General features: G+C 39.9%; 1 protein-coding gene across 1 annotated transcript in view; it reads left to right on the top strand.

Moving 5' to 3' along the window:
• Positions 1 to 100: 100 nt before the first annotated feature.
• The window catches only part of LOC122898753 (uricase), a 28,502-nt gene continuing 4,696 nt past the window's right edge, over positions 101 to 23,906 (top strand). Inside the window, exons 1-5 of the mRNA XM_044236443.1 lie at positions 101 to 130; positions 9,216 to 9,434; positions 12,126 to 12,242; positions 12,340 to 12,418; positions 22,387 to 22,573. Coding sequence (XP_044092378.1) covers positions 101 to 130; positions 9,216 to 9,434; positions 12,126 to 12,242; positions 12,340 to 12,418; positions 22,387 to 22,573 — 632 coding nt within the window. The remainder of the gene's footprint in view (positions 131 to 9,215; positions 9,435 to 12,125; positions 12,243 to 12,339; positions 12,419 to 22,386; positions 22,574 to 23,906) is intronic.

Below are 23,906 nucleotides of genomic sequence, written 5' to 3'. Positions count from 1 at the left end.
ACCCTTCAGGTCAAATACAAAATATTAGAAAACATCTGTTTTGCCCAAACTATTCTTTTTTACTCTTGAAACTGAATTTGAAGTTGAAGGCCAAGAGAAAATGGCTCATTACGATCATGACTATAAAAAGGTGAGATCATTCTCTTTGTGGAGGAGGGAAGGGATTAGATAGGAATAGGAAAAGAATTTCTTTAATTGACTCAATTATTAAAGATGCTGTCATAAAAAGTAGCGATTTACCCTATGCCTGGAAGTCATTATGGCTCTGGTCTCTCCCTCTGGTTATGGGTCCAGATAGTCACTTAGAGACCCAGACCAAACTGGAATCTTGCAAATATTCTATGGTTGAGTTGGAGTTTTTCAGGACTCAGGGTTCATGGGAAAGTGAGGGGTTGGGGCTTTATAACTCTAAAGACAGAGTTTTGTGAGGGATGGCTGGACCACCTGCCCACATTTTCCTGTGCTTGCAGAAGGGGCAGAATTCCGGGCCTCACTGCAGATCTGCTAACTCAGAATTCTTCCGCTTGGGTGTAGGAATCTGCATTTTTTTTTTATTTTTTTAAATTTTTTTTCAATTTATTTATTTTCAGAAAAACAGTATTCATTATTTTTTCACCACACCCAGTGCTCCATGCAAGCTGTGCCCTCTATAATACCCACCACCTGGTACCCCAACCTCCTACCCCCCTGCCACTGCAAACAATCTGAGGGGTTTGCATTTTTTTTTTTTTACAAGGTTTGAGGCGATGTTAGTACACCCTAAACTTTGAGGTTTGCTGCCCTGAGCCAGGGCTATGCTGTATCCGACAGGTTTGCAACCTATCAAATTGGTAAATAAAAAAATTTTTTTCTGATCATTTCTCTGTGGGTATCATTTTGTTCTATATATGTTTTTATTGCATTTGGAAAAAAAGGTATTTCAACAACCTCAAACTTTTAATCAATTTTTAAAAATGTTCATAGCATGAAGCTTATTTTTCTAAGTTAAAATAAAATAAAATTAATTTTATCTTGTGATAGCTCTTGGTAATATAATGGTAATAGCTGAGTACCCCAGGCTTAAGATTCATTGATGCATTTAGAGAGTGTAAACAACTTGTTTTCAGTTATGTAGGTTAATAAACATTTGTTGGACAGTATATAAGACAATTCCTATTTTATCCTCATCCCATGCTTAGCATGGATCCTGGCCAAAGTAAATGATCCACAAATGTTAGCTAAGATCATTTTTATTACAACCTGAGCCCTTCCTGAGTTTGGGCTGGGGCACATCTGTATTAGGATGCTATTTGCTAAATCCATTTTTGTTTCAAGCTCTGGAAAAACGCTATTAGGCCACTTTCTTTCAGAGACAACTTTCAGTTAAGCTTTCTTATCTCCATTTGTTGCTGACCTGAGCAACAACCTGATGGTGTAGTCGGTGACCTTTCTTACGCAATAAGTTGTTATCAAACCCTACACTGGACATTGAGGGGTTTCAGGGATTTCAACACTATCCTAAAGACTAGATTCTAGTGAGTCCTGGATTTTGCTAAAAATAGCAAATTAATGTGAAAAGAAGCTGAATTTGGCAGATGGAGAAAATGCAAACTGGATAGAATGGTTTTCACATTACCCACTTTTGAAGACCAAGTAGTAGAAGATGACAAAAATACCACAGATCCTTCACTGTACAATTACTTCTTAAAACAGTATAAAATCCCTTCTTTTTAACTGTGAACGAGGTAGATTTCTTCACTTGGTCATGGGCTTCTTAGTTCATAGTTGAAAGTTTGCATTCATTCATCCAGTAATTCTGCAAAATCTCAGTCCTGCCTGATCTCCTTGAAATTGTGCCTTTTCCACATTCTCTCTGTCATATCATCCTAGTGCATTTTATGTCTCTTGCATATACTCTGTCGCCTATGTGTCTGTATTAATCCTAATTCTTTATTTGGATCTATTTTCCAGTTCTCAAATTCAAATTAGGCGATATTATTCTGTTACTTAATTTATCTCTTCCAAATAACTAATTTTATTTCTTCTGTGTTTAATCTGTTTCTTAATGCATTTAGCATTGCATTTCTAGAAGTTCAATTTTTTTTTTCCCCTTCAGATTTGCTTGATCTTTTTTATGATCTCTTGTTTTTTGCTCAAGAGAAGAGACACTCTGTATCAAGAAGGAGATATATTCAGTTCTTTTATTTCTGTAAAACTATTAAACATGTTACTTTATATTTTATGTTTGATAATTCCAATATCCAATGTCTCGTTAGGTCATACTTTGCTGTATGTTGTTTATGCAATTCTCTCTCATGATACCTCACTACCCTGTCTGCTTCTTTATTTTTGGCTGTGAGTCCATATTCTTTGAATTCTTATCTGCGAAAATTTCTTGAGGTTGAGATAAAGTTGGGTTTCTCCAAACCCTGGTCTATAGGGCCTTCACTGAAATTTGGTCATCCTTTGAGGATTTCTGGAAGTCAGACTGCTGGCTTTACTTTTTCATTTTCAATAGCTTTTTGAGGTGATTTACATGTTAGAAAATTTATCTGTTTAAGTTTAATGTTCAAACTTTTATAGGACTGTTGATGTGCTGAGTAAAATCTAAAATATGACAGATTGAAGGAAAAAATTGATATCCTTATTGTGGGAGGAAGGGGGAGGGACTGGAATTATTTTGATGAAAACTGATGAGAAAAGCAACATGATATAAGTACTCGTGAAACAAAGAATTGTTCATGAAAAATGTTAAAGGAAAACCTAAATAGAATTAATGGAAGAAGACTGAACAGTTTTATTTTGTTAATTACTATCTATCATTCATAGCTTTGTGGATGCCAATCTCTTCTGGAAGCTATCCTTGATCTCCCTCAATCTGGTTTAGGTATCCCAGAGTTCACTGTATTTTTTTCAACGCGAGTCATTATCACAATGTGTTCTAATTACTTGGTTATGTTTCTGAGTCTTTCTCTCAAGAGCAGGGATCAGCAAACTGTTGTTGACCAAATATGACCCACTGCCTGTTTGTGTAAATAAAGTTTTATTGGAACACAACAACATCCATTCATTTATGCATTATGTATAACTATTTATGCTGTAATGACAGAGTTGAGTAGTTGCAACAGAGACTAGATGGTCTGCAAAGCCTAAAATACGAACTTCTTGACTTTTTACTGAAAGGGCTTGTTCTAGTGTAGAGAGTATAAACTTCTGGTGTATAATCTATCAGGGCAGAACAATGTTTCCTGGTTTGTTATTGTATTTCTTGTACTTACCATGGTGTTTATTATCTAGAAGGAGCTAAATAAATACAGACGAAGGCATGGATTGAATGAAAACAGTTTCAGATGTTTCTATTCTGAGGTTATGTGGAATTTATAATGAATTAAATATAGACAGATAAATAAAAAGGAGTATGCAGGCAAAATCCAATTTTAAAGAACTTTTAATGTTATCTCAAAAAGGCAAATGGGTATAGTGAAAACAATCAGGCAGATCTGGGTTCCCTTCCTGGCCCTGCCTCTCCAAAGTCTTCTGGTTTAGGTCCCCCCACCCCAAGATTTAATTTGTAAGTGATCACCGTACCCAACGTGGGGCTCGAACTCACAAACCCTAGATCAAGAGTCACATATTCCACTGACTGAGCCAGCCAGGTGCCCCTGCAAAAGCCATGTGGTTTTGACCAAACCATTTAACCTCATCACTGCCAGCTTCCTTTTCTCAAGGGGAAGCTCATGATCTGTGCTTTCACAGAGTGCTCTCAGGGTTCAGGGAGAGGCTGGGTACGTAGCCTCTGGCACATGACTAATGCTTATTAGATGCTGGTTCCTACCCACCTTGTTTCCTGTTTCTTCCGTGCCACAGTTATGCCTTCGTCTTTGCTGATGGGCTAAAAACAGTCCTTTGATGATATAGGTTTAATGACCACAAATAAACCAACATCACTCCTGTTTGCGGTCGCCCTTGCCCAGATGAAAGTCAGTCTTTGACTCAAATGTAATACCTGTTACTGAAGACACGAAGCTGAATTTTCATCCTGTCTCCAAGGGCCATCAGCTTTTCATTGTTCCCTTACTTCACAACTTAAACATCCTAACCGTACACACAGAATCAATCAGAGTGAAGAATTCCCCTGCAATTTAAAACCATGACTTAAGTTCTAGAGAAAGCGATGGGCTGGACCAGGGTATTTCTGGGCATCAGTGAGTTCTGTCTGGTGCAGTGTAAGCAGAATAAGGCTCTTCAGTCTCAGCAGGGCTCTTTCCACAGTCCCCGTCTACCTGGTAGCCCCGGGACTTTGGACAGCTCACTTACATGCCATTTCTTTTAAAACAGGGATTCTTCCTCTTAAATGGCAGGGAGTTTGGGAGGAATAGATAAGATAATGTAGAGTCCAATGAATGGAATTTTTAAAATGGCATAGAAACTTAAGTTTCTGCAGTAGCATGGAATTTTCCCTCCCTCTGTATCCTTTCTCTCCCTAAAGAATGGGTTGGCCATCCAGAGTCTCATCCCTAAAGACTCTGCCTGTAGTGGAAAAGAGTATGTCATTGGTGGGGGGGGGCGCTCCCCCGCCTTCTGTCACCTAATAATTGTGTGACCTTGGCAGGATACCTAACCCCGCATCGCCCTTGGGTCAAATGTGGATTAAAAATATCAACGTCTCAGGGTCCTCATAAAGGATCAGAGGGAATAATACATGCTAAGTTCCTGACCCAGATGAAACCCTCGCTAAATGGTTGCTACTATTATTTTTATTCTCAAGACTTACACAATTGGAAAGAGGTATCTTTCAGTGTATGTGTTTCAGTAAAATTTTCTCCCCACCGTGTTCCTGGAGGTCTCCATCAATTCTTTGTTGAGGCGGTTCCTGCCCCCAATCTAGAAGCTCCCGAGGGCCTTCTTCCAGTTCCCACCCTTAAGGCTACTGGCGCCATGGAGAGCCTGGCAAGAACATTAGCATTTCCCCTGACATTTAGTGACTGAGTTTTCTCTTCCTTTGTAATAGGCAGAAGTATGAAAATCACTGGGCACCTTTACATAGAGTCTTCATTAGCTAACAGGTCACCTTCCTTCTACCATGATTATGCATATGACTTGTTAGACTGTTTCTGAAGCATCTGCCTGACAAATCCCTTTAGAGTCATGCTTTGAACATAACTCAGGGCATATCCCTCCTTGATAGCAAAAATAATCCACTCTACAGCCTAGAGCAACATGACATTTTCTACTAGATATCAATATTTTCCCATCTGACATTTAGTAGATCCTAGGCAGCCAAAAAAATACCAGCTGCTTCTAAGGTTATGATTCACCATTATTGTTCTTATCCTTATGTATTGTTAAGATCTGCCAAAGTGATATTAAGATTGTTCAGATGAGTACTCCTTTTTCTCATATTAGTTCAGCATCTTTTTCTGAAAACTTTTTGTTCATGAATACCCAAGGAAATAGTCAGGCAAAGGAAAAACCCGGGCACAGAACTGGAAGAACTTTTCCAGAACATTCCAAACACAGAAAGAGAGGCCTGTCTCCAAGTACAGTTCTTCCATCATGGCGAACTGCAACTGAGTTGATTTTTACACCTGCATTCAGTCCTAAATAGCTAGCTTTTTTGTGTTTCTCTCTGTCATGGAGGGAAGAGATGAGGCCTGCAGAAGCTCTTCTAAGACTGAAGAGAAAATGTGAGTCATCTTTAAATTTACAAAAGTTTTTTTTAATCTTTCTTAATATTTTCCACCTCAAATCTATCTACTGGGCCTTCCAGGGGTTAACAGACTCCAGGCTAGAAACCGCTAGACAGCCTACATCATTTTCAGTGTGGCCTGCAAATAAGACAATTCTTACTACTTCATTACAGAAGTGAAAAATAAGACTAATTTACAATGTCAGAGAGTTCTCTCCAATATTACTTGCATGTAAGTCATGATTTCTATCCCCTTATCTTTCAAGACATGTCTAAGAAAAGGGGATTGTCTTGTGTAGAGCCAGGTAAAAATTTATTCGGTCTGATGTTTCATCCAGAGTATTTCTCTAGGAAATTGAGTTACCTCTTGTAACTTCGTTTCCCAAGGGCACACAAGCTTGAGGACAGACATCCAAAGTATGAAGGCAGAAGTAGGTCTTGTCATAGGAGCAGTCTTTCTGGATTGGTGTGCAATCTGGGTATTTATCTCTAACAGTAATTGGAACCCTTTGACATTAAACTTGACATGTAGTTATTATTTATCAGTGATTATTATGACTAACATTTATTGAACACTTACTATTTGCCAGACCCTTTTCTGAGTGCTTTGTGTTTTTTCCCACATACTCCTCACAGCAATCCTGGGAGGTGCTACTACTATTATTCCATTTTATAGATGGAGAAATTCGCCTCCACCTGCAGAGATAATAGGTGGCAAACAAAGGTTCACCCCTGCGCTGCCTGATTCCTCAGCACAGAGCCCATCCTCTCAGCCACCTGCCCACCCTCCACACGAGAGCAACCTTAATATCTTACTGTACAGTTATCTTGGACAGGGAATCTCTGCACCATACTGTGTTTTCTACATGGTAGGGTTCTGGCACCTACTTCTGATTTCTCTGACTACAGACTGGGGGAAGTCTTACTGAGAAGAACAGCCTCATTTCTGGTCTGGACCCATTATTTGTTCTGTCAGGTCCTGCTGAGAGACTCTCAGGCATCCCACACGATGGTTGTTCATTCTGCACTGTCCTCAGACAGTTATGTTCTTTTTCTTCTGACTTATTACCCAATCATGTGATTACTCAAGCTTTGCTCTGGTGCCAAGCCCTGGTCGGGAGCTCGCTGAGGAAGGCTGACCTCTCCAGCCCGCATCATGTGGGAGCTCCAGGATGGCCGCGCTGTGTGGAGTGCTCGGTCTTGTCAGCAATGTGAGCTCTCCGTGCTGCATCCGAGACTCTCTCTACACCCAGTTCTGCCCTTCCCGGGCCTTTGTTCTCCAGTCAGCTGTGCCTGTAATCTCCACGTTGTGGTGATCCGAGAGCAGATGGCGCCTTCCCCACTTTCCCAGGAAGAGGAACTTCCTGCCCCAGGTTTGGGCTGAGGAGGCAATTCTGTATTGAAATCTGTGGGGTATCATCATTAACTATTCCGTGTCACCACACAAATAGTGGAGGTGACGGTGCACAATTCATTCAGTCATGCCGCATTTGTTAAGCACCTATTTATGTTCTAGGCACTGTGCTGAGCACTGGAGTTGCCATGACAACTGAGAAAGACTGGCTCCTACTTTCATAGTTTCCCATTTTTAAACAAACCAGACACATGATGAGGCAATTGCCATATAATTTGATAAAGACTGTGATAAGGCAGTAACTCTTTCCAGAGCATATAGAAGAGACACCTACTCCAGACCTGAAGGACTGGGCAGATAACTGGGGGAAGTGGCTTCTGAGACCTGAAGGGTGACTAGAAGATGTTCGTCAGGTGAAGGGCCATCCAACTGCCTCCCTGCCCAGGTGGAATCTCTTTGTGGCTCAAAAGACATGTCAGAGTCTTCCTCCAACTGCTACCAGCAGTGCTCTCTACTCTAAAACCTAGTGCCTTTACTCAAAATCCCTCCTGCCATCTCCACTGCTGCTGTGCCCACAGCCAGGCCCGATGTGGCCGCTGTTGTTGGGGGTGGACCCCACGGCTCCCCAGGCACTAGGAACTGAGCTGAGACTTTCACAATCCCTAGCAACTTCTACCAGTAGGGGAGTTATCTCCGTTTGTGAGGCCGGGGAAACTGAGGGCTCAGAGCCAACAAATTACTTGTTGCAAGCCACAAAGCTATAAATAGCAAGACAGACTTTGGAGGTGGTCTGACTCCAAAGTCCTTGCAGCCACAAGCCGTGACTCCTTCCCTGTCCCTATTATCATTCTTCTTCAGATCCTTTAAGTCTGCTCTTTGAGTTGTCTTATTGATCCTGTTCTTGAAGATGAGTCCCTTGAAAATTGGGTCAGAGGCTTCTGAGGGACCTCTCCAAGAGTCGCCCCTTCAATCAGCAGCATGTCCTAGCAGGCTCCATCCCCAAGATTCAGGACCGCCTCTCATCCCTCTCACTTTGATTAAGAACTTAACAATCATTTCTGATGTCCGTTAGTACTTTACAATTCCTCCCAGGGGGATCTGGTGATGCTTTACGTAAACAGAATCTGGGGCAGCCCTCAGCATATTGCCTATGTGCCATTAGCCGGTGAGGCTCCTTCTTTATGACACCCCCACCCAGTGCATGTTGTTTCTGATTTACTTTTATTTTTGTCACGTTCACTACCATTTTAATGTTCAATTTTGACACTAAATAAAATGGGTTTTTCTGCCCCTGTGCTCCCTCCTGCCTCTTCTCTCAAACACCAGTCAAGTCCAGCGACAAATCTTCTGAATCCCAGCTGTGGAGACGGATGTATTTGCTAGTGAGAGCTCCGGCTCCAGATAAGGCTACTAATGAATCAATCCCCGGGCTTTTATTAAGTGTCTCTTCGCTAAAAGCATAGCTGTTCCGGCAGCCAGATGGCCCTGGCTCTGCCCTCCTGGAGGTAATCTGGACCCTGTCACTAATTACTCTTCTTCCCGGCAGCAAGTAGAAGAAGCAATTTTCAAATTGTTTTTATTGATCACAGGGCATTTTCTCCAGAATATGACTCAGTATAAAAAAGAGGATATAATTATCTTCAGTTAACATAGTCAAAAAATTTTTATGAAAGAATGACAGTCTACATAGTGGTTTGGAGGACAAAGTCTGGAGTCAACGAATCTGGGCAGGAATCCTTGGCTCTATCCTTCACTAGCTATGTGGAGTAGAGCAAGTCCCTTAAACTCATTGAACCTCAGTTTCTCCCTCTGTAACATGGGAATAATATGAGTTTATAGAGCTGTTACAAGGATTAATTTAGCAGGAATTTATTTAAATGTTTTTTTAAATGAAGTAAAGACTTTAGTCCAGGAGATAATGTTATTGTTATCATTAGTTATTATTATCAAGAAAGCCATCCACCTGTCTGTCTTCAGGCTAGCCAGATATATTTTCATCTGTTTCTCTCCATTCTCTTTCCCCCATTAAATTTCCCATTTTCCTTCAAAGGTCAGGTGTAGTCTTACTTTCATGAATACTCTTAACTCTCACCTTTTATAATTATGTGATTAAATCCAGGCTCGAAGAGCTCAGAGATGACTTTTTGCTTTCATTCAGGTTTCTTCAATAAGAGGACTGTGTTTTTGTTGCAGAATGATGAGGTGGAGTTTGTCCGAACTGGCTATGGGAAGGATATGGTAAGAGTTCTCCGTATTCAGCGGGATGGAAAATACCACAGCATCAAAGAAGTGGCAACTTCAGTGCAACTTACTCTGAGCTCCAAAAAGGATTACGTGCATGGAGATAATTCAGACATCATCCCCACAGACACTATCAAGAACACAGTTCATGTTTTGGCAAAGTTTAAAGGGGTAGGTGTCATTCTTCGTAGACGCTGCCTATCTTGATGTGGAATTCACCGTACTATAATTTGAGGGTATCGCTTGCCTAATTGCAGTTTCCTCTTATTTTTAACCCTATTTTTACATTTAAGCTACTAATTTTTTTTCTTTCTTTTTTTTAAGATTATATTTATTTATTAGACACACAGAGAGAGATCACAATTAGGCAGAGAGGCAGGCAGATGGGGGGGGGGAGCAGCCCCCCTGCTGAGCAGAGAGCCTGATGCAGGGCTCGATCCCAGAACCCTGAGATCATGACCTGAGCCGAAGGCAGACGCTTAACCCACTGAGCCTGAGCCACCCAGGCACCCCTCTTTTTTTTTTTTTTTTTTACTTTCTATTCTAAAATTCTCAGCCTTACAGAAAACCTTCCCCCCTCCCCCTTAATCTCACGTCTTCTCTTTTTTGGTTCTCAACTTACTACATCTTTTAGGAAAAGAATCTTATCTGACAAATTTACATGTTCTCTCTTAATTAGGATCATTGGCAAATCAAGGCGCAGGGAGGATTTCGGAACAGAATTTTACACATTTTTGTCATACTTTTCTTTAAATCCTCTTGCTTATTTTTTTTTCTTTTAGAATAGTATACATTTATAGCAGAAAGTACCATTTATCTTTCTGGTATTACTATAGGAGAAAATCTTGAGTATACGATGTATTTTGCCCAACTTTTAATGCCTTCCTCATTTTCTCAACTCCGTGACCACTTGGTATCTGTATATCACGGTAAGCGTACTCTTCAAAAGGGTCTTGGAGCTGGTGGAATCTGCCATTCTGGCACTTCACCTTCTACTTTCTTTAAGTGTGAGTGAAGCTGTGTTGGACTACCAGCAGATTTCTGGGGAACTCAAGATAATTTTTCTATTTGCTAAGCAGTCTAAAAGACAAGAAATGTAGACTGGAAAGCTTCTTTTTCTCATACTTTCACATGAAATCCACACTCAGCATGCATGAAATGAACAGACTAATTGAAATATAATTTCCGCAAGGCCTTCCTCCCTGCTGAATCTTTCTCTTGCTACTCAAAGTGGCCCAGCAAGCGTAAACATGGCTATGGACAAAGGCATTGCTCATCTGAAAAAATAAATTGAAGATAGGCTTTCATCCTGAGCTATAGAGGAGGGTCAGGTAACACAGATTCTTGTATTTCCTGTACTGGGTAAGAGATGCAGAAAAGTGAAGGAATGGACCTGGATATTAAAAACAATTAGAATTTATTCGTTATAGGTAGAATGACCATATAATTTCTTATCCAAACCAAGACACTTTTTTCTTTTGATTTTTTTCAATTGAGGTATAATTGGCATACTTTATATTAGTTTCAGGTGTACTGCATAATCATTTGATATTTGTATATATGATGAAATAAATGTTTATTTTTTGGGATGAAAACTTCTAATATTTATTCTCTTAGCTACTTTCAACCAGGCAATACAGTATTATTACCTGTATTTGCTGTGTGATACATCACATCCCCGTGACTTATTTATAACTGGAAGACTGTACCTTTTGGCTTTCTTTGCCCATTTTGCTCTTCCCCACTCCCCTGGCAAATATTAATCTGTTATCTATATCTATGAGCTTGATTTGTTTCTGTTTGCTTTTGTTTTATTTTGTTAAGATTTCACACATAAATGAGAACATACGGTATTTGCTTGTTTCCTGACTTATTTCACTTAGCATAATGCCATCAGTTTTATCTATGATCTGTGTTATCACAAATGTAAAGATTTCATTCTTTAATAGCTGAATAATATTCCATTATATATATAAAATATATATACACCATATATAAATAGATACCATATAATTATGGTATAAATAAATATATGTGTGTATATATTATATACACACATTTACATATACCACATTTTTTTATCCATTTATCCATTGATGGATGTGTAAATTGTTTCTATATTTTGGCTATTGTAAATAATGCTGAAATGAACATATATCTTTTTGAGTTAGTATTTTTGTTTTCTAAACTAGGACACTTCTGAGAGTGAAATAAGATGTTAAATAATTATTCTGGGACAAGAGGCATAAAACAGAACTATCCTGGGGAAACCTATACAAATAGTCCACCTTAGGCGGAGCCATAAATCATCCGTACACTATGCTAAGACCATAATACATTGTCTAGAGAATATCCCGAAGAATTTGTGTGAAAATAGGCAGCTTCTTTATAGGGCAGAGAGCTAGGAATGGTCCATAGGAGCCTTGTTTGCAAAGCAAGGAAGCAGAAGTGGCCCTACATTAATGTTTTTCCTTGGGAAATTTGGAAGCCCATTGGCCAATGTCATAGTGACACGAGAGCATTTTGGAGTATGCTGTGGTACTGTAGTAGGCGTGAGTGATGACTGAACTCACTCTCAGGAGAATCTAAATGTTAAGTTTCATTTTGTTCATCCATTGATTGACACATTTCTTTCTGCAAAGCATGTTTCTTTTAAAAACAGGATAGTCTCACCAGGTAATGGTGATCTATTAAATACACTAAGGAGACCTTGTGAAAGGTCTCTCTCCAGATTCTTTCAAAATCTCTATTCCTCTGATTCTAAAAAACATTTGAACAGGAAAGAGAACTCCATGGGTATTTAAAAATTATTTTTAAATGGGGAGGGGTTTCTGATCACTAGCATTTTGTTTCCTTTTACAGATCAAAAGCATAGAAACTTTTGCAATGAACATCTGTGAGCATTTCCTTTCTTCTTTTAACCACGTCATCCGAGCTCAAGTCTATGTGGAAGAGGTCCCTTGGAAGCGTTTTGAAAAGGTTACCTCAGTTGTTTGTGCTCTCAGCTTAATTAAAGAAATTGGCTTTATTATATATGCTGAAATTTTACCAGAAACATTTTTTTTCTAATTTTCAGAATGGAGTTAAGCATATCCATGCATTTATTCACACTCCCACTGGAACGCACTTCTGTGAGATTGAACAGATGAGGGGTGGTGAGAAAATATTTTTGATGTTTTGATTCTTCAGTAACAATTTCAGTATTTTTTTCTTCTAAACAATTCTGTTTATTAGCATCGAGGAAAACTGTAGAGAATTTTGAAGGCATTGAAATCTGAGATGGGAATGAGCATCGTGACTCTGGAGTACATTGAAAAACTATCTACTTTTTATCTTAATATAAAAATGAAATAATACATTTTGCAACAAACCTAGGGATTGAATAAGGTAGATCATTTTTATCATCTGATTCTGAGATGGGGGGGGGAAGGTCCTGACTGACAAAACCCCAAATCTATGAATTTTCTGACTAGTAGTTTTTGTACCATATCATGCTATAATTATAATAACCTTAAGAGGAAATAACTAGTAAATTATAATTGAGTTTCCCTGATATTTTATTTTCATAATAATAAAACCACTGATGTTATTATAACTACTATTAGAATGAAAATCATTTAAATAGCAATGATAATTATATAATTCTTTCTATTTACTAAGAAATTTAAAACTTAACTGTAGAACGTAATTACAATAAGGACTTTATTGGTACTGATGATTGAACTTAGCAAATATCAAAATTCCCAAATCTTGTCTTCTTGGTTAAGATAGAGTAGAGTTCAATAATTGGTTATAAGTTAGATTAGAGGACCTCTAAGAACCATGGAGCCAGATGTGGTAGATAGGTCTCTACCCCAATAAAAAATTAATTTTCATGATCATCATAAATTGACAGTGTGGACTCTGAACTTCTTCCCTTTCTTCTCTCCCTTTTCTCTTTTCTCCTTTCCTTCTCTTCCTTCCCTTTTCTGTACTTCCTTCTCTTTTTCCTCTAACTCTCTTCAGTAAGAATTGGAGGTAGTACTCATAAATGTCAGAAATATTATAAAGTTAATAAAATATAAATCCCTTCTGAATTCTATTGGATAATGCCTTCCCTTAGAAGATTCTAGTGTATTATCTGTTGTTGAATAATTTCTGCTATCTGTATTAAACTCCAGGCACAGCCAGGGCCTTCTTGGTGTTTAGTTAACAATTATGTAATTATTGTCCTATAAAGGAGACTGTATAACTAGTTGTTAAATTAAGTTGAAATGATAATGATTTTTTAATATCCCAAATGCATAGCCATGTGGTATATTGACTTGCTGACTGAGTTATTAGTTGAAATGTCACCTACCTTCTTCCTTCCTTCCTTCTTTCCTTTCATATGTGACTTTGGGAGAGAAAGAGAAAGAAATGTTTCCCGGTTCTCCAAGCCAGTGTTTTCCTACCTAAACCACATTGCCTAGCCTCATAAAATTATAAACTCTAAACTGGCATTGTCCAACAGAAATATGATGCAAGCCACACGTGTAATTTTAAAATTTTCTAGTATTCACATTAGGAAAGCAAAAAGCAATTAATTTCAATAATACATTTTACTTAATCCAATATATGCACAATGTCCCTTAAATATGTAAAAATATCAACTACTAACGAACTATTTCACATTCTTTTTAAAAAGTTAAGTCTTCAAAATCCTGTGTGTATTTTTATATTTACAGGACATCTCAGTTCACACTTCCCATATTCCAAGTGTTTAAGAGCCACATGTGGCTAGGAGCTACCATATTGATTAGCACAGCTCTACACCAAATCATAAGATATTGCAATATTTAGTATATTCTTCTTTTGACATTCAAGCATGTAAAATAATAGTAGGAGCTAGAATTAGATTTGGGGAGAGCTAATTAAAAAATGAGAATATGAATGAAATACGCTTATGTCATTCATTGAAATAATATTAATTCAACATTTGGATTTTGAGGACTTTTTATGTATACCAAGGCTGTAAATTCAGAGGTGAATAAGACATTCCTTGGCCCCAGTGAGTCTACAGTAGATGAATAGTAGGAGATAGACTTGTAAAAAGATTTATTGCATTATTAGGGGGTAAAAACCACAATGAAGGAATCAAAGTTATGCAAGGGAGGCAAAGAGGTGCAAAAACCTGACTCTTCCCAGGGTAGTCTGGAAAGCTTGACAGGATAGGAGGAAATAATCCAATTGACTTTTGAAAAAGGATTCAGGACATGCTGGGCATAGAAGGGGGAAGAAAGGTGGAAGAAACAGAATGTACATGGGCAGGACCTACGGAAGAGTGGAGGAGGGTAACTAAAATATTTTGGGCGTCGGCCTTATGCTGAGCACCATTCTGGACAAGTGAATTTAGTTTTAGTTTTAAAGGGCAAAGCATTTGAGGAATAGTAGGAAGTTTAAGGGTCTAGTTCTTAGAATGTAAGGAGCTGAGATGAAAATGAAGAGATTGGTTTGGGATGGATTTGGAAGCCCCTCGTGTACCAAGTTAGCAAGATTGGTCTAACCTGGAGTTAGTTTTGCATGGTGATAAAACCATATATGTTAACCCCAGACTACAATATATTTGAAATCGAGGTCCACTGCTTAATAGCTTTGTGACTCCGAGAAAGTTACTTATACCACCTCAGTGGTTTTTCATTTGTGAGATGATGATAACATTGTTCACCTCAATGGCCCAGGGAAATAAAGGAGATAAATATTAATAAAGCATTTTAGCACAGTACCTGGCACATAGGAAGCACTCTTTAAATGGAAGCTACTATTATTATTATTTAGGATGGCAATAGAGACCCAAGAAATGTTAGTGTGTGTGTGTGTGTGTGTGTGTGTGTGTGTGTCCCATTCAGTAATTCTGACCAAGGTTACTGTGTATTGGCTGGAGAAACAGGCCATAGTGAGAAATTTGGGACCTTGCTGCAGAGATGGAGAAATGATGGACTCAGATGGTGGGCAGTAGGAAGTAGAGATGGAGAGGGCATTATGTGAGGCATTTCTGAAGAGTACCGAATGGGTGTGAGGGGTTGGGTCGGGGTGGAAGGTATGGAGGAGGTGAGTTAAAGTTGCCCTAAAGTCGGGGGCTTGGGGGAACTGACTGAGGAGAATACATATGATTAAGAGGTGTTCAGGGGGAAGCTTGTGATTTGGGGAACAAGGGATAGAGATAGATTTGGAGACCATCAACAGACTGATGGTGGGTGAAGCTGTGGGCAAGAAGGAGCCATTTCAGGAAAACACGTGAAATGAGAGGAGGAAAGTGAGAGGACGAGGGGAAATTCCCCAGTTTATGGGCTGGGCAGTCTGAAAAGTCAGACAGCAGGAAGGTCAGAGAGAGAGAGAAGGAAGATTGGAGAGAGTGGTGTCATGGAAGCAGAAGAAAAACACATTTCAAGAAATCAGAGCCTGTATTAGGATTACAGGAACATAACACACATGTTCACATATAGTAGCTCCATACAAGAAGCTTGCTGCTTTCTGTAAAAGTCCTGTTCAGTGCACGTGTGTGCGTGCATGTGGTGGGGTGATCCTCTGCTCCGGGAAGTTATTCAGGAACCCAGGTTGATGCAACCTTACTCTTTCTATCCTTACTTTTTGGGGTCACGTTGAGAGTAGATCCCCTTATCAGACAACCAGGTAAAGGAAAGAGCTTGGAGGAGCAAAAGGAGGCAAAACCCCTCAAGCATAACACGGTGCCTGAGACTAGCACACGGCACTTCTGCTGGAGAGAACCCAATCACACAGCCACGCCCAGCCGCACTGGTGGCTGGGAAATGTGGTCTCGCCAGGTACCCAGGAGGAAGAGGAAATGGATTTAGGAAACAGCAAGCAACGGTTGCCATGGGAAAGTTCAGACGTTTGGATTGAAAGAAGGCTGAAGGATAATTGTGCAGTTTGGCAAATGGGTCACTGGTAACTTCCACAAGAATGTTTTAGCAGGGCCTGGAGTTGTTAGTGGAATGGCCAAGGATAGGGCTCTGCTGATCATAAGAAAAAAACAAAAACAAAAACAAAAACAAAAAACCAAGCTGTTCTTCACACCCTTGTTCTTTCCAGGAATTAGCAGGAGCTATCATCAGCCTGAATTCTAGTTACCTGGTTGCTGCAGAATGGAAAAACTGGTCACCATAATAAGGCCAAAGCTTTTTCTTTCTGTGGAAAGCCACAAAGCTTCACGGTACTTCAGTCACAGTGGTGTTCCCAGAAACCGCAGCTTGACTCATATAGAGTGCAGCGTCCCTCTGAATATCATGCAGGGCTGGCAGGGAGCAGGGTAGGGGGAGAGGGATCTGTTGCCTCAAGTGCATGCAGTATGTGTGTGGACACGTATACGAGCATGGGTATTTTCCAGTGTTGTGTACCTAAAAATGACATTTGTACTCTGTCCCTCTTTGGAGAGTAAGGATCTATGACTTCGGGTAGCAAAGTTTAATTCTTAATTTGTTTGTGATTCAAGAGCTAAAACTGCACACATCATGAGGTAAGTCAATGAGCAAAAATTGTCGTAAGAAATGCCCTTGATTAGGCCTAACTGAAGAAAATAATCAGTATGTACCCCACCCTACTCACCGCAATTCACATGCCAAACGTGTAAGGAAGACTTTTGGTGAGGGGTTAGCTAGTTGGTGAGAACTGTGCCCCCTCAAACACATGCACTCCATCACATATCCAGCCATGCAACTCCCCACTGGGACTCCTCCTGGCAGGATACGTAACTAATGGACTGTATTCTTTCTTGCCAATTGAACACATATTTATAGAAAGCCTACTGAATCTCGAGCACCGTTTTAGGCCCTCAGAATTGCTGTAAAAATCCCATTACACTCTTTTCCTTTCGGATCCTTGAAAGCTACATCGCTAAGTGTACATTTACCTGTCACAGAGTCTGTTAGTTCCAAGGGTGAGTCTGGAAGAGAGAGGGAAATTTGTTCACCCAAAGGGATGACCACTGTTATGTTTGTGACTTGCTGAACTCCGAAAGAAGAGCTAGGCTTTGCACGTGGGATGCAAGTTGTTGATTTAGGCATTCTAAGGAACCCGGATCTTCCAAACTCTTCCTCTCATGTGTTTCCCTGAATGACAAGCATAGCCAAGTCTTGAAGTTGCTGAAATGGTTGAGTCACTAATTTGGACTAAATTGGCCCCCAGACCTCTCCAATATTTGAATTATAACTCACAATTCTTAAAAAGTCAAATTCCTCCCAATCTGACACTAAGTTAAAAATTCAGCTAAATCATAGCTAAGTAGAGGATTGGTAGATGGAGAAGACATGTCCACTAAGAGATATTGTCTTCTGGTAGTTAAAAAAAAAAAAAAGATCTATTGCCATGAAGACCAGTGGGGCCTTGGAGGTGGTCTTAAGGAAGGAGGGTGATAAAATTGAAGTCCTGGAGGGAAGTTATTTCAGAGGCTGGGCAGGCAGAAGTGAGAGGGAGGAAGTGGGAGACCCAGGACGGAGACAGCCCATTGCCAAAAGAGCTATGTATGTCTTTTTTGATGTCAAGACAGAAACACTCTTCAGTTTCTCCAAAAGAGCTTTTGGTACACACAAGTCTTTTAAAATCATCTTGATTACAGCCTCCTCATACACAAGCCCTGTTAACTTCCTTCCACCTAACTGGTATTGTCTTTCCCCATACAGAGTTGCACAGAGGTACCTTGCATTTTCCCTGCATGAGTGAAATGGACTCTCAAAGACAAATGATATTTAATCTTCACTTTTTCTAGCACTTTACAAGTTTGAGGTTTTTCTACTAGAATGATTTAATAGAGTTTTAAAATATCCTCCTTTTAGCTATTTGTGTCCTTTTGGGAGGTGTTAAACATGGAAGCAATTATCCTCTTCATGGCAGGATTTTTTTTCTTGGCTCAATAAAGCTTTGTGCTTTGTGACACCTGATGCGTAGGTAAGGAATTGGGCTTATTTTCTATTAATTTGCAGTGAGTTTCTTTCCCTTAGAGAGCTAAAGGGTAGGATGTATGCTTCTCTGAGAGATAAACCACAATCTGTTAAGTGTGTAGGAGGACACTAAAAGCTAGCAAAGATTATGTTCTAGCAAAGGAAAATGTGAAAAATCTTTTGCATTACTCTATAACCATGGCAAATAAAAAGAAAAAGAAAAAAAAAAAGCTGATTAAGTGGTTTCATGACAAGTAACCTAGAAAAGGACAGTCCTTTTGGTTGAATTAATTCTGTTAATCTAGATTGGAATTGTTTTTAGCTTGTGTGAGGCACCATATTTTTAGTTGATGGGTCCGTGAATTTGAAAGGCTCAGGTTCGTACCAGTGTTCAGAAAGCTGGGGCACTGCCAACAGAGAAGATAAAATAAGCTCTTTCATTTCATCCAGAGTGTCTAATGTGTGCCAGGGAAGAAAAAATTTTCACATTAAAAGAGAATAGGGTTTTTTTGTTGTTGTTGTTCTTCTTCTTCTTCATAGAATGATGAGCACACCAGAGTAGATGGCTCGTGTTCTGCCAAAACTGTGGCAATGGTTAATTGTCTTTGGGAACATAAAACATTTTATTCTATGTGAAACTGAGGCCAGAGCACATAAGAAAACTCAACTTCTTTCTTCATTTTTAGATTCTAGCAAGAAAATAGATCATTTAAAAATTGTCTAGTAGAGCTGACACTCCCCAGAGATCAATAAATCTCATTCTAGGGCTGGAGGTGGTAGAGATGGCATGTCAGAAGTAGTTTTCAGAACCCAATAAGCCTTTGTGAAACATGGGTAACATTCACAGGTAGTTAAAGTTGATAAGAAAAAGTCAATTATCGCAACATCATAATAACTTTTAGAAAGCGTTTTCTATGGGGCAGCTATTCTACTAAGTCCTTTGCAGATACTATCTGAGATGATCTATCAATTACAGGAAATAGGTATGATGATCATCTCTATTTCAAGATGAGAAACTCAAGGTAGAGAGACATTAAATAATTTTATGAGGGGAATAGTGCTTATAAATAGGGAAGGAGAGGCACAGAGAGCACTTAGATTTGAATTCAGGAAATCCTGAGTCCCAAGGCTGTGGCCTCAACCACTATGCAACACTGCATTTGGGAATCCTTTTAGGATTAAGACCATTGGAGGAGCCAAAGTCTTATTGGCTTATGTTGGTGATAAAGACCATCTGTATAGGAAGAGATGAAATAGGTAAAATTTGCCTTTGGTTCTCATTAACTTTCTCTTTATCCTCCCTCAAGAATTCCCACTGCTGTTCTTTTTTTTAAGATTTTATTTATTTATTTGACAGAGAGAGATCACAAGTACGTAGAGAGGCAGGCAGAGAGAGGGGGGGAAGCAGGCTCCCTGCTGAGCAGAGAGCCCGATGTGGGGCTCGATCCCAGGACCCTGGGATCATGACCCGAGCCGAAAGCAGAGGCTTTAACCCACTGAGCCACCCAGGTGCCCCCACTGCTGTTCTAATCTCATTCCTTATTGCAAACCTACATTTCATTTCTGTAGGATTTTTTTTTCCCAGAAGGGAAAACTGTTGGAAGTAGGTTATATTAGTTTATAAAGGCTTAAGAATTCACTCCTTTATGGGGTCTTTATATTTCAATAGGAAATTTTTAAGGAATAAAAAGTTTTCCAGACACATGGGGCCATTTCTAAAGGTGATGTTTCAGTTTCTGATTCAGATAAATGGTGATGGTATTTTTCAGGTTGGGGACTTTGAGGCTCTCAAAGAACACTGTGGAAGGGAAGGTGACAGCTTTTTTGTCTCCCAGAAAAGTCTCTTATTGTAAAGAAATGGGAAGAGAGAGACTCGACGTCGTGGGGATGGGGAAGGATCCAAAAAGGAGGAAATAATGAAGTGTTGAGTTCAAATTCCATCCCTGGCAGTTTCTAGCCATGTAACTAAGGGTAAATGACTGAAAGTTTCCTGTATAAAAGTGTGTAATAGAATTGTTAGGATTAAGTAAGAAAGACTGAAAAAGGTAGCAACTAACCTTATGCCTATAGTTCAGATGTTCTCAGCTATTGGTGATGTCCTCCCTGTCCCCTGCCATGCTGTCTCTTATAGTTGGGCGGTGTGACCAGAAAGGGAAATGGTTAAGATTGATGGAGGAGAACTGTCTAGAAAAAAAGAGTCCAAGCTGTGAAATCCTTATTCTTTGATGTGCATCAATCTTGTTGCATGCATTCACTCATTCATTCAATAGATACTTATTGCTTCTGCAATCCTCTTGGATTTTAAACTTAGACTCACTTGGATTAGCTCTACACAGCATTTAGAAATACGAATTTTGCAGAACCATGTCTTCATACATCTAAAATTTGTTACATCAGCCAACTTAGGGCATGGAAACATTGCTAGTGCCTTTCTCTTGATCCTTCTTCAGATGTAGTTTCCAAAGAGAACTTCAGAATGTTAAACAAAGATCATTTCAGTTTTGCCTCATTATCCTGAAACACTCCAACCAGAAGGTCTTATTTAATCAACTGATCTACCACTAGCCACTAGCCACTGTTATCTTTGGTAGATGTACACATGTGGCTGGAAAATATAAAAATAAAGTCATTATTCACCTACTTTTAAACTCTGCAGCTCCTGAGCTGACCACAGCAACTTAAACCATATAGAAGATATAATCTATTGGGTTATTAGAAGCTGTCCTATATTTTAATTGAGGATCAAATTATATTTTTGTCCTTCAACTAAAACCATGTACAATACAGTGATGCCTGATGCCTGTGGCCCGTGAGTTATACACTAAACAAGACAAGAAAGATATTAATCAGGTCTAACTTCATGACTGAAAAGGAGACGACCTTAGTCATCCTGTCATGGCACAGTGTTACTTGGGGTTTGTACCCAAGTGTGCCCTGAAAGTCCAGCCTCTCCAGCCTGCACAAATAAGTCTATTTTTATATGTCTATTTTTATATAAGTGATGTTAATTCCTGAATTTTCCTGCCTTTGTAGTTCTCTCATTACAAAACTGTTGAATCTCTCCAGTCAAACTCTCATATCTCCTGACAGTCTGGAGGTCTGCCTCACATGTGTTTAGGGAGAAGTTTGCACCCATTGGGAACCACTATTGCTTCACAGGACCTGCTCAGCATTGGCTGTGCTTGTTTGTGAAGCATCATTCTTTGGGAATCTTCCCAAAGAATGATGCAGAACACTGTATTCTGGCATTTCGAACTGTGTCTTCCAGTGCCATGTTCTGTTCAAGCTTCACCAAACTGCAGAGCTACAGTGTGTTCCACATAGAAAAAGAGAGAATCTTCCCTTCACTTACTCTGCTCTCCACCTGTTCCGGGTCCTGAGCTAGAACTGCCTGGTACACAAGTAAATATCTTCTTCATATTATAGCTATCACTCCTTCACCTTCCCCCTTCGTTTCCTGTTCTCAGCAACTGTAGGAGAGCTATATCATCCCCTCCATTTTTGCCAACTCTGCCCTCTCTCCCCCAGGTCCCCATGAACCAACTTTGTCCCTTCTCCTTCGGCCCAAACCAAAAGTTATGGGTACTTACTTAGGCAGCTCTGTGCCCTGTGGGTCCTGCCTCATCATCCCAGTTTCTATTTAGGTCAAGCCAGGTCCACAGTGCCACCCATTCAGGAAGTTGTCTGGTTTCAGTGCGCTCATGACCACAAGAACACTGAGGGTCTGATGATAATTGGAGCCATCAGCCAGTGTAGATGATCAACATGAGGACTAACTCTCCCCCATCCCATAAAGGCAGTCAAACAGCAGAACTGCTCTGGAAGAGCTTACGAATCAGCATGATTCTCTGTTGAGTAAAGGAGAGCTAAAAAAAAAAAATGCAAAGTATTTGACCTAGAAGCCACCTGTACGTGGAGCTGAGAAGAAAGTATGGGTTTCTGTGGGTTTCAACCCAACAAGGTTTAGCCTCTCACCTTCAGTTCTCCTAGGGCTGGAGAAAGGCAGGGAGTCATGGAATCCAGACAGAGAGAAAGGCACACCATCCTCATCCCTGGGACTTCAGAGGAGACAGAGACAGAAAACATGGGCAGTGAGGCAGTTCTTTTTTCGAACATGTTTTAATGACCAGGATGCTTAGAGCTAGGTTTCAGTAAGAAGACACTATTTTGTTTATGACCTCATCCCCTTATATTTTTACTTAAAACAGGACCTCCAGTCATTCATTCTGGAATCAAAGACCTCAAGGTCTTGAAAACAACCCAGTCTGGATTTGAAGGATTCATCAAGGACCAGTTCACCACCCTCCCTGAGGTGAAGGACCGATTTTTCGCCACCCAAGTGTACTGTAAATGGCGCTATCACCAATACAGAGACATGGATTTTGATGCTACCTGGTATGAGCATATGCTAGGGTCTGGTGCTGGCTCTTCCCTCTTCCCAGGGGCCCCAAGGTCATAGACTCTTGATCTGAAAGGGAAACTTAGAGGTCATTCAATTCAACCTTCCCACTGTTTAGGGTCCCTTCTGTTGGAAAACCGAAAGACCATGCTCTTTTCCTGTTTTTCAATTGATGACATCAGTAGTTCTCAAACATTATCGTGTATCAGAATCACCTGAAGGGCTTGTTAGAATGCAGATTACTGAACCCACCTCCAGAGGTTCTGATTCTGTAGGTCTGGGGTGGGGCCTGCGACCTTGCATTTCCGGTAAGCTCCCAGCTGATGCTCATGCTGCTGACCCAGGAACCACACTTCAAGACTCACTGTATCGAGCTAGGATAATGATATTTGGTTTTACTACCTCATAGTAGATGCAGAGAGGGCTACATGAGGATGACAAACTCACCCCAGTTTGCCAAGGACTTTTCTGATTTTGATACTGAAAAGTCCCATGTCCCAGGAAACCCCTTGGTCGCAGGCAAACTGGGACAGTTGGTCATTGTAGGCTAACTCAAAATGAGATGATAGTCACAGAAGCAATTTATAAATGATAAATGCCTTAACAATGTAAAGGTGTGGTTATTATTATAATATCCCTGACAAGCAGTAATTAGGCTTCTGGACTCTGAATTCGCTTTTTGACCAGGCATTCCTCTGCTGAATCTCTAATTGTTAGAAATGTTACTTTCTGATAGGCTGGAATCTGCCCCCTGGTAACTTCCTCCCCCTGGTATAGTTTTGCTCTACTCCTTTTATTATGTGATGGGTTTGAAAAGACTTACAGAGAACCTCACCTCAATCTTCTTTTTCCTTTTTTATTTTAAGTGTTCTCCACTGGCAGCAGGCTGATGTATTTATGTTGGAAAGAGCACAAAATTGAACATGGCAGAATCAGGGTCTTAGTTGGGTCTCCCACTAAGGAAAGAGACTTAGTGTGGATCATTTAATTTTAAGGCTACTCATATCTAAATTGGGAATAATAATAATACCTGTCTCAGGTATATTGAGAGCTTTCAGTGAATTAATTAGGTAAAATCCTTAACACCAAGCCTGGCACAGAATAAAACCCCGAAAAAACAATAATGCAAAGAACTGGCCAAGCTAAGCAGTAAGAGTGTAGCATACTTCTAAGTCCTTTTCATGGGTTCTGCAAATGGGAGGAAGATTTACTCTGTAACGTCCAGTTCCTAGTTCCAGATGATGAAGATTGCCTAGTGACAATACCTTTGTTGAATGGGGTGTGTGTGTATGTGTGTGTGTGCGTAGGGAAATTGGAAGTGAGGTGTTT

This window comes from Neovison vison, chromosome 2, assembly GCF_020171115.1.
Source record: "Neovison vison isolate M4711 chromosome 2, ASM_NN_V1, whole genome shotgun sequence".
Classification (NCBI taxonomy): Eukaryota; Metazoa; Chordata; class Mammalia; order Carnivora; family Mustelidae; genus Neogale; species Neogale vison.
Note: the sequence above shows the minus strand (reverse complement) of the source record. Positions and strands in the feature narration are given on the sequence as shown.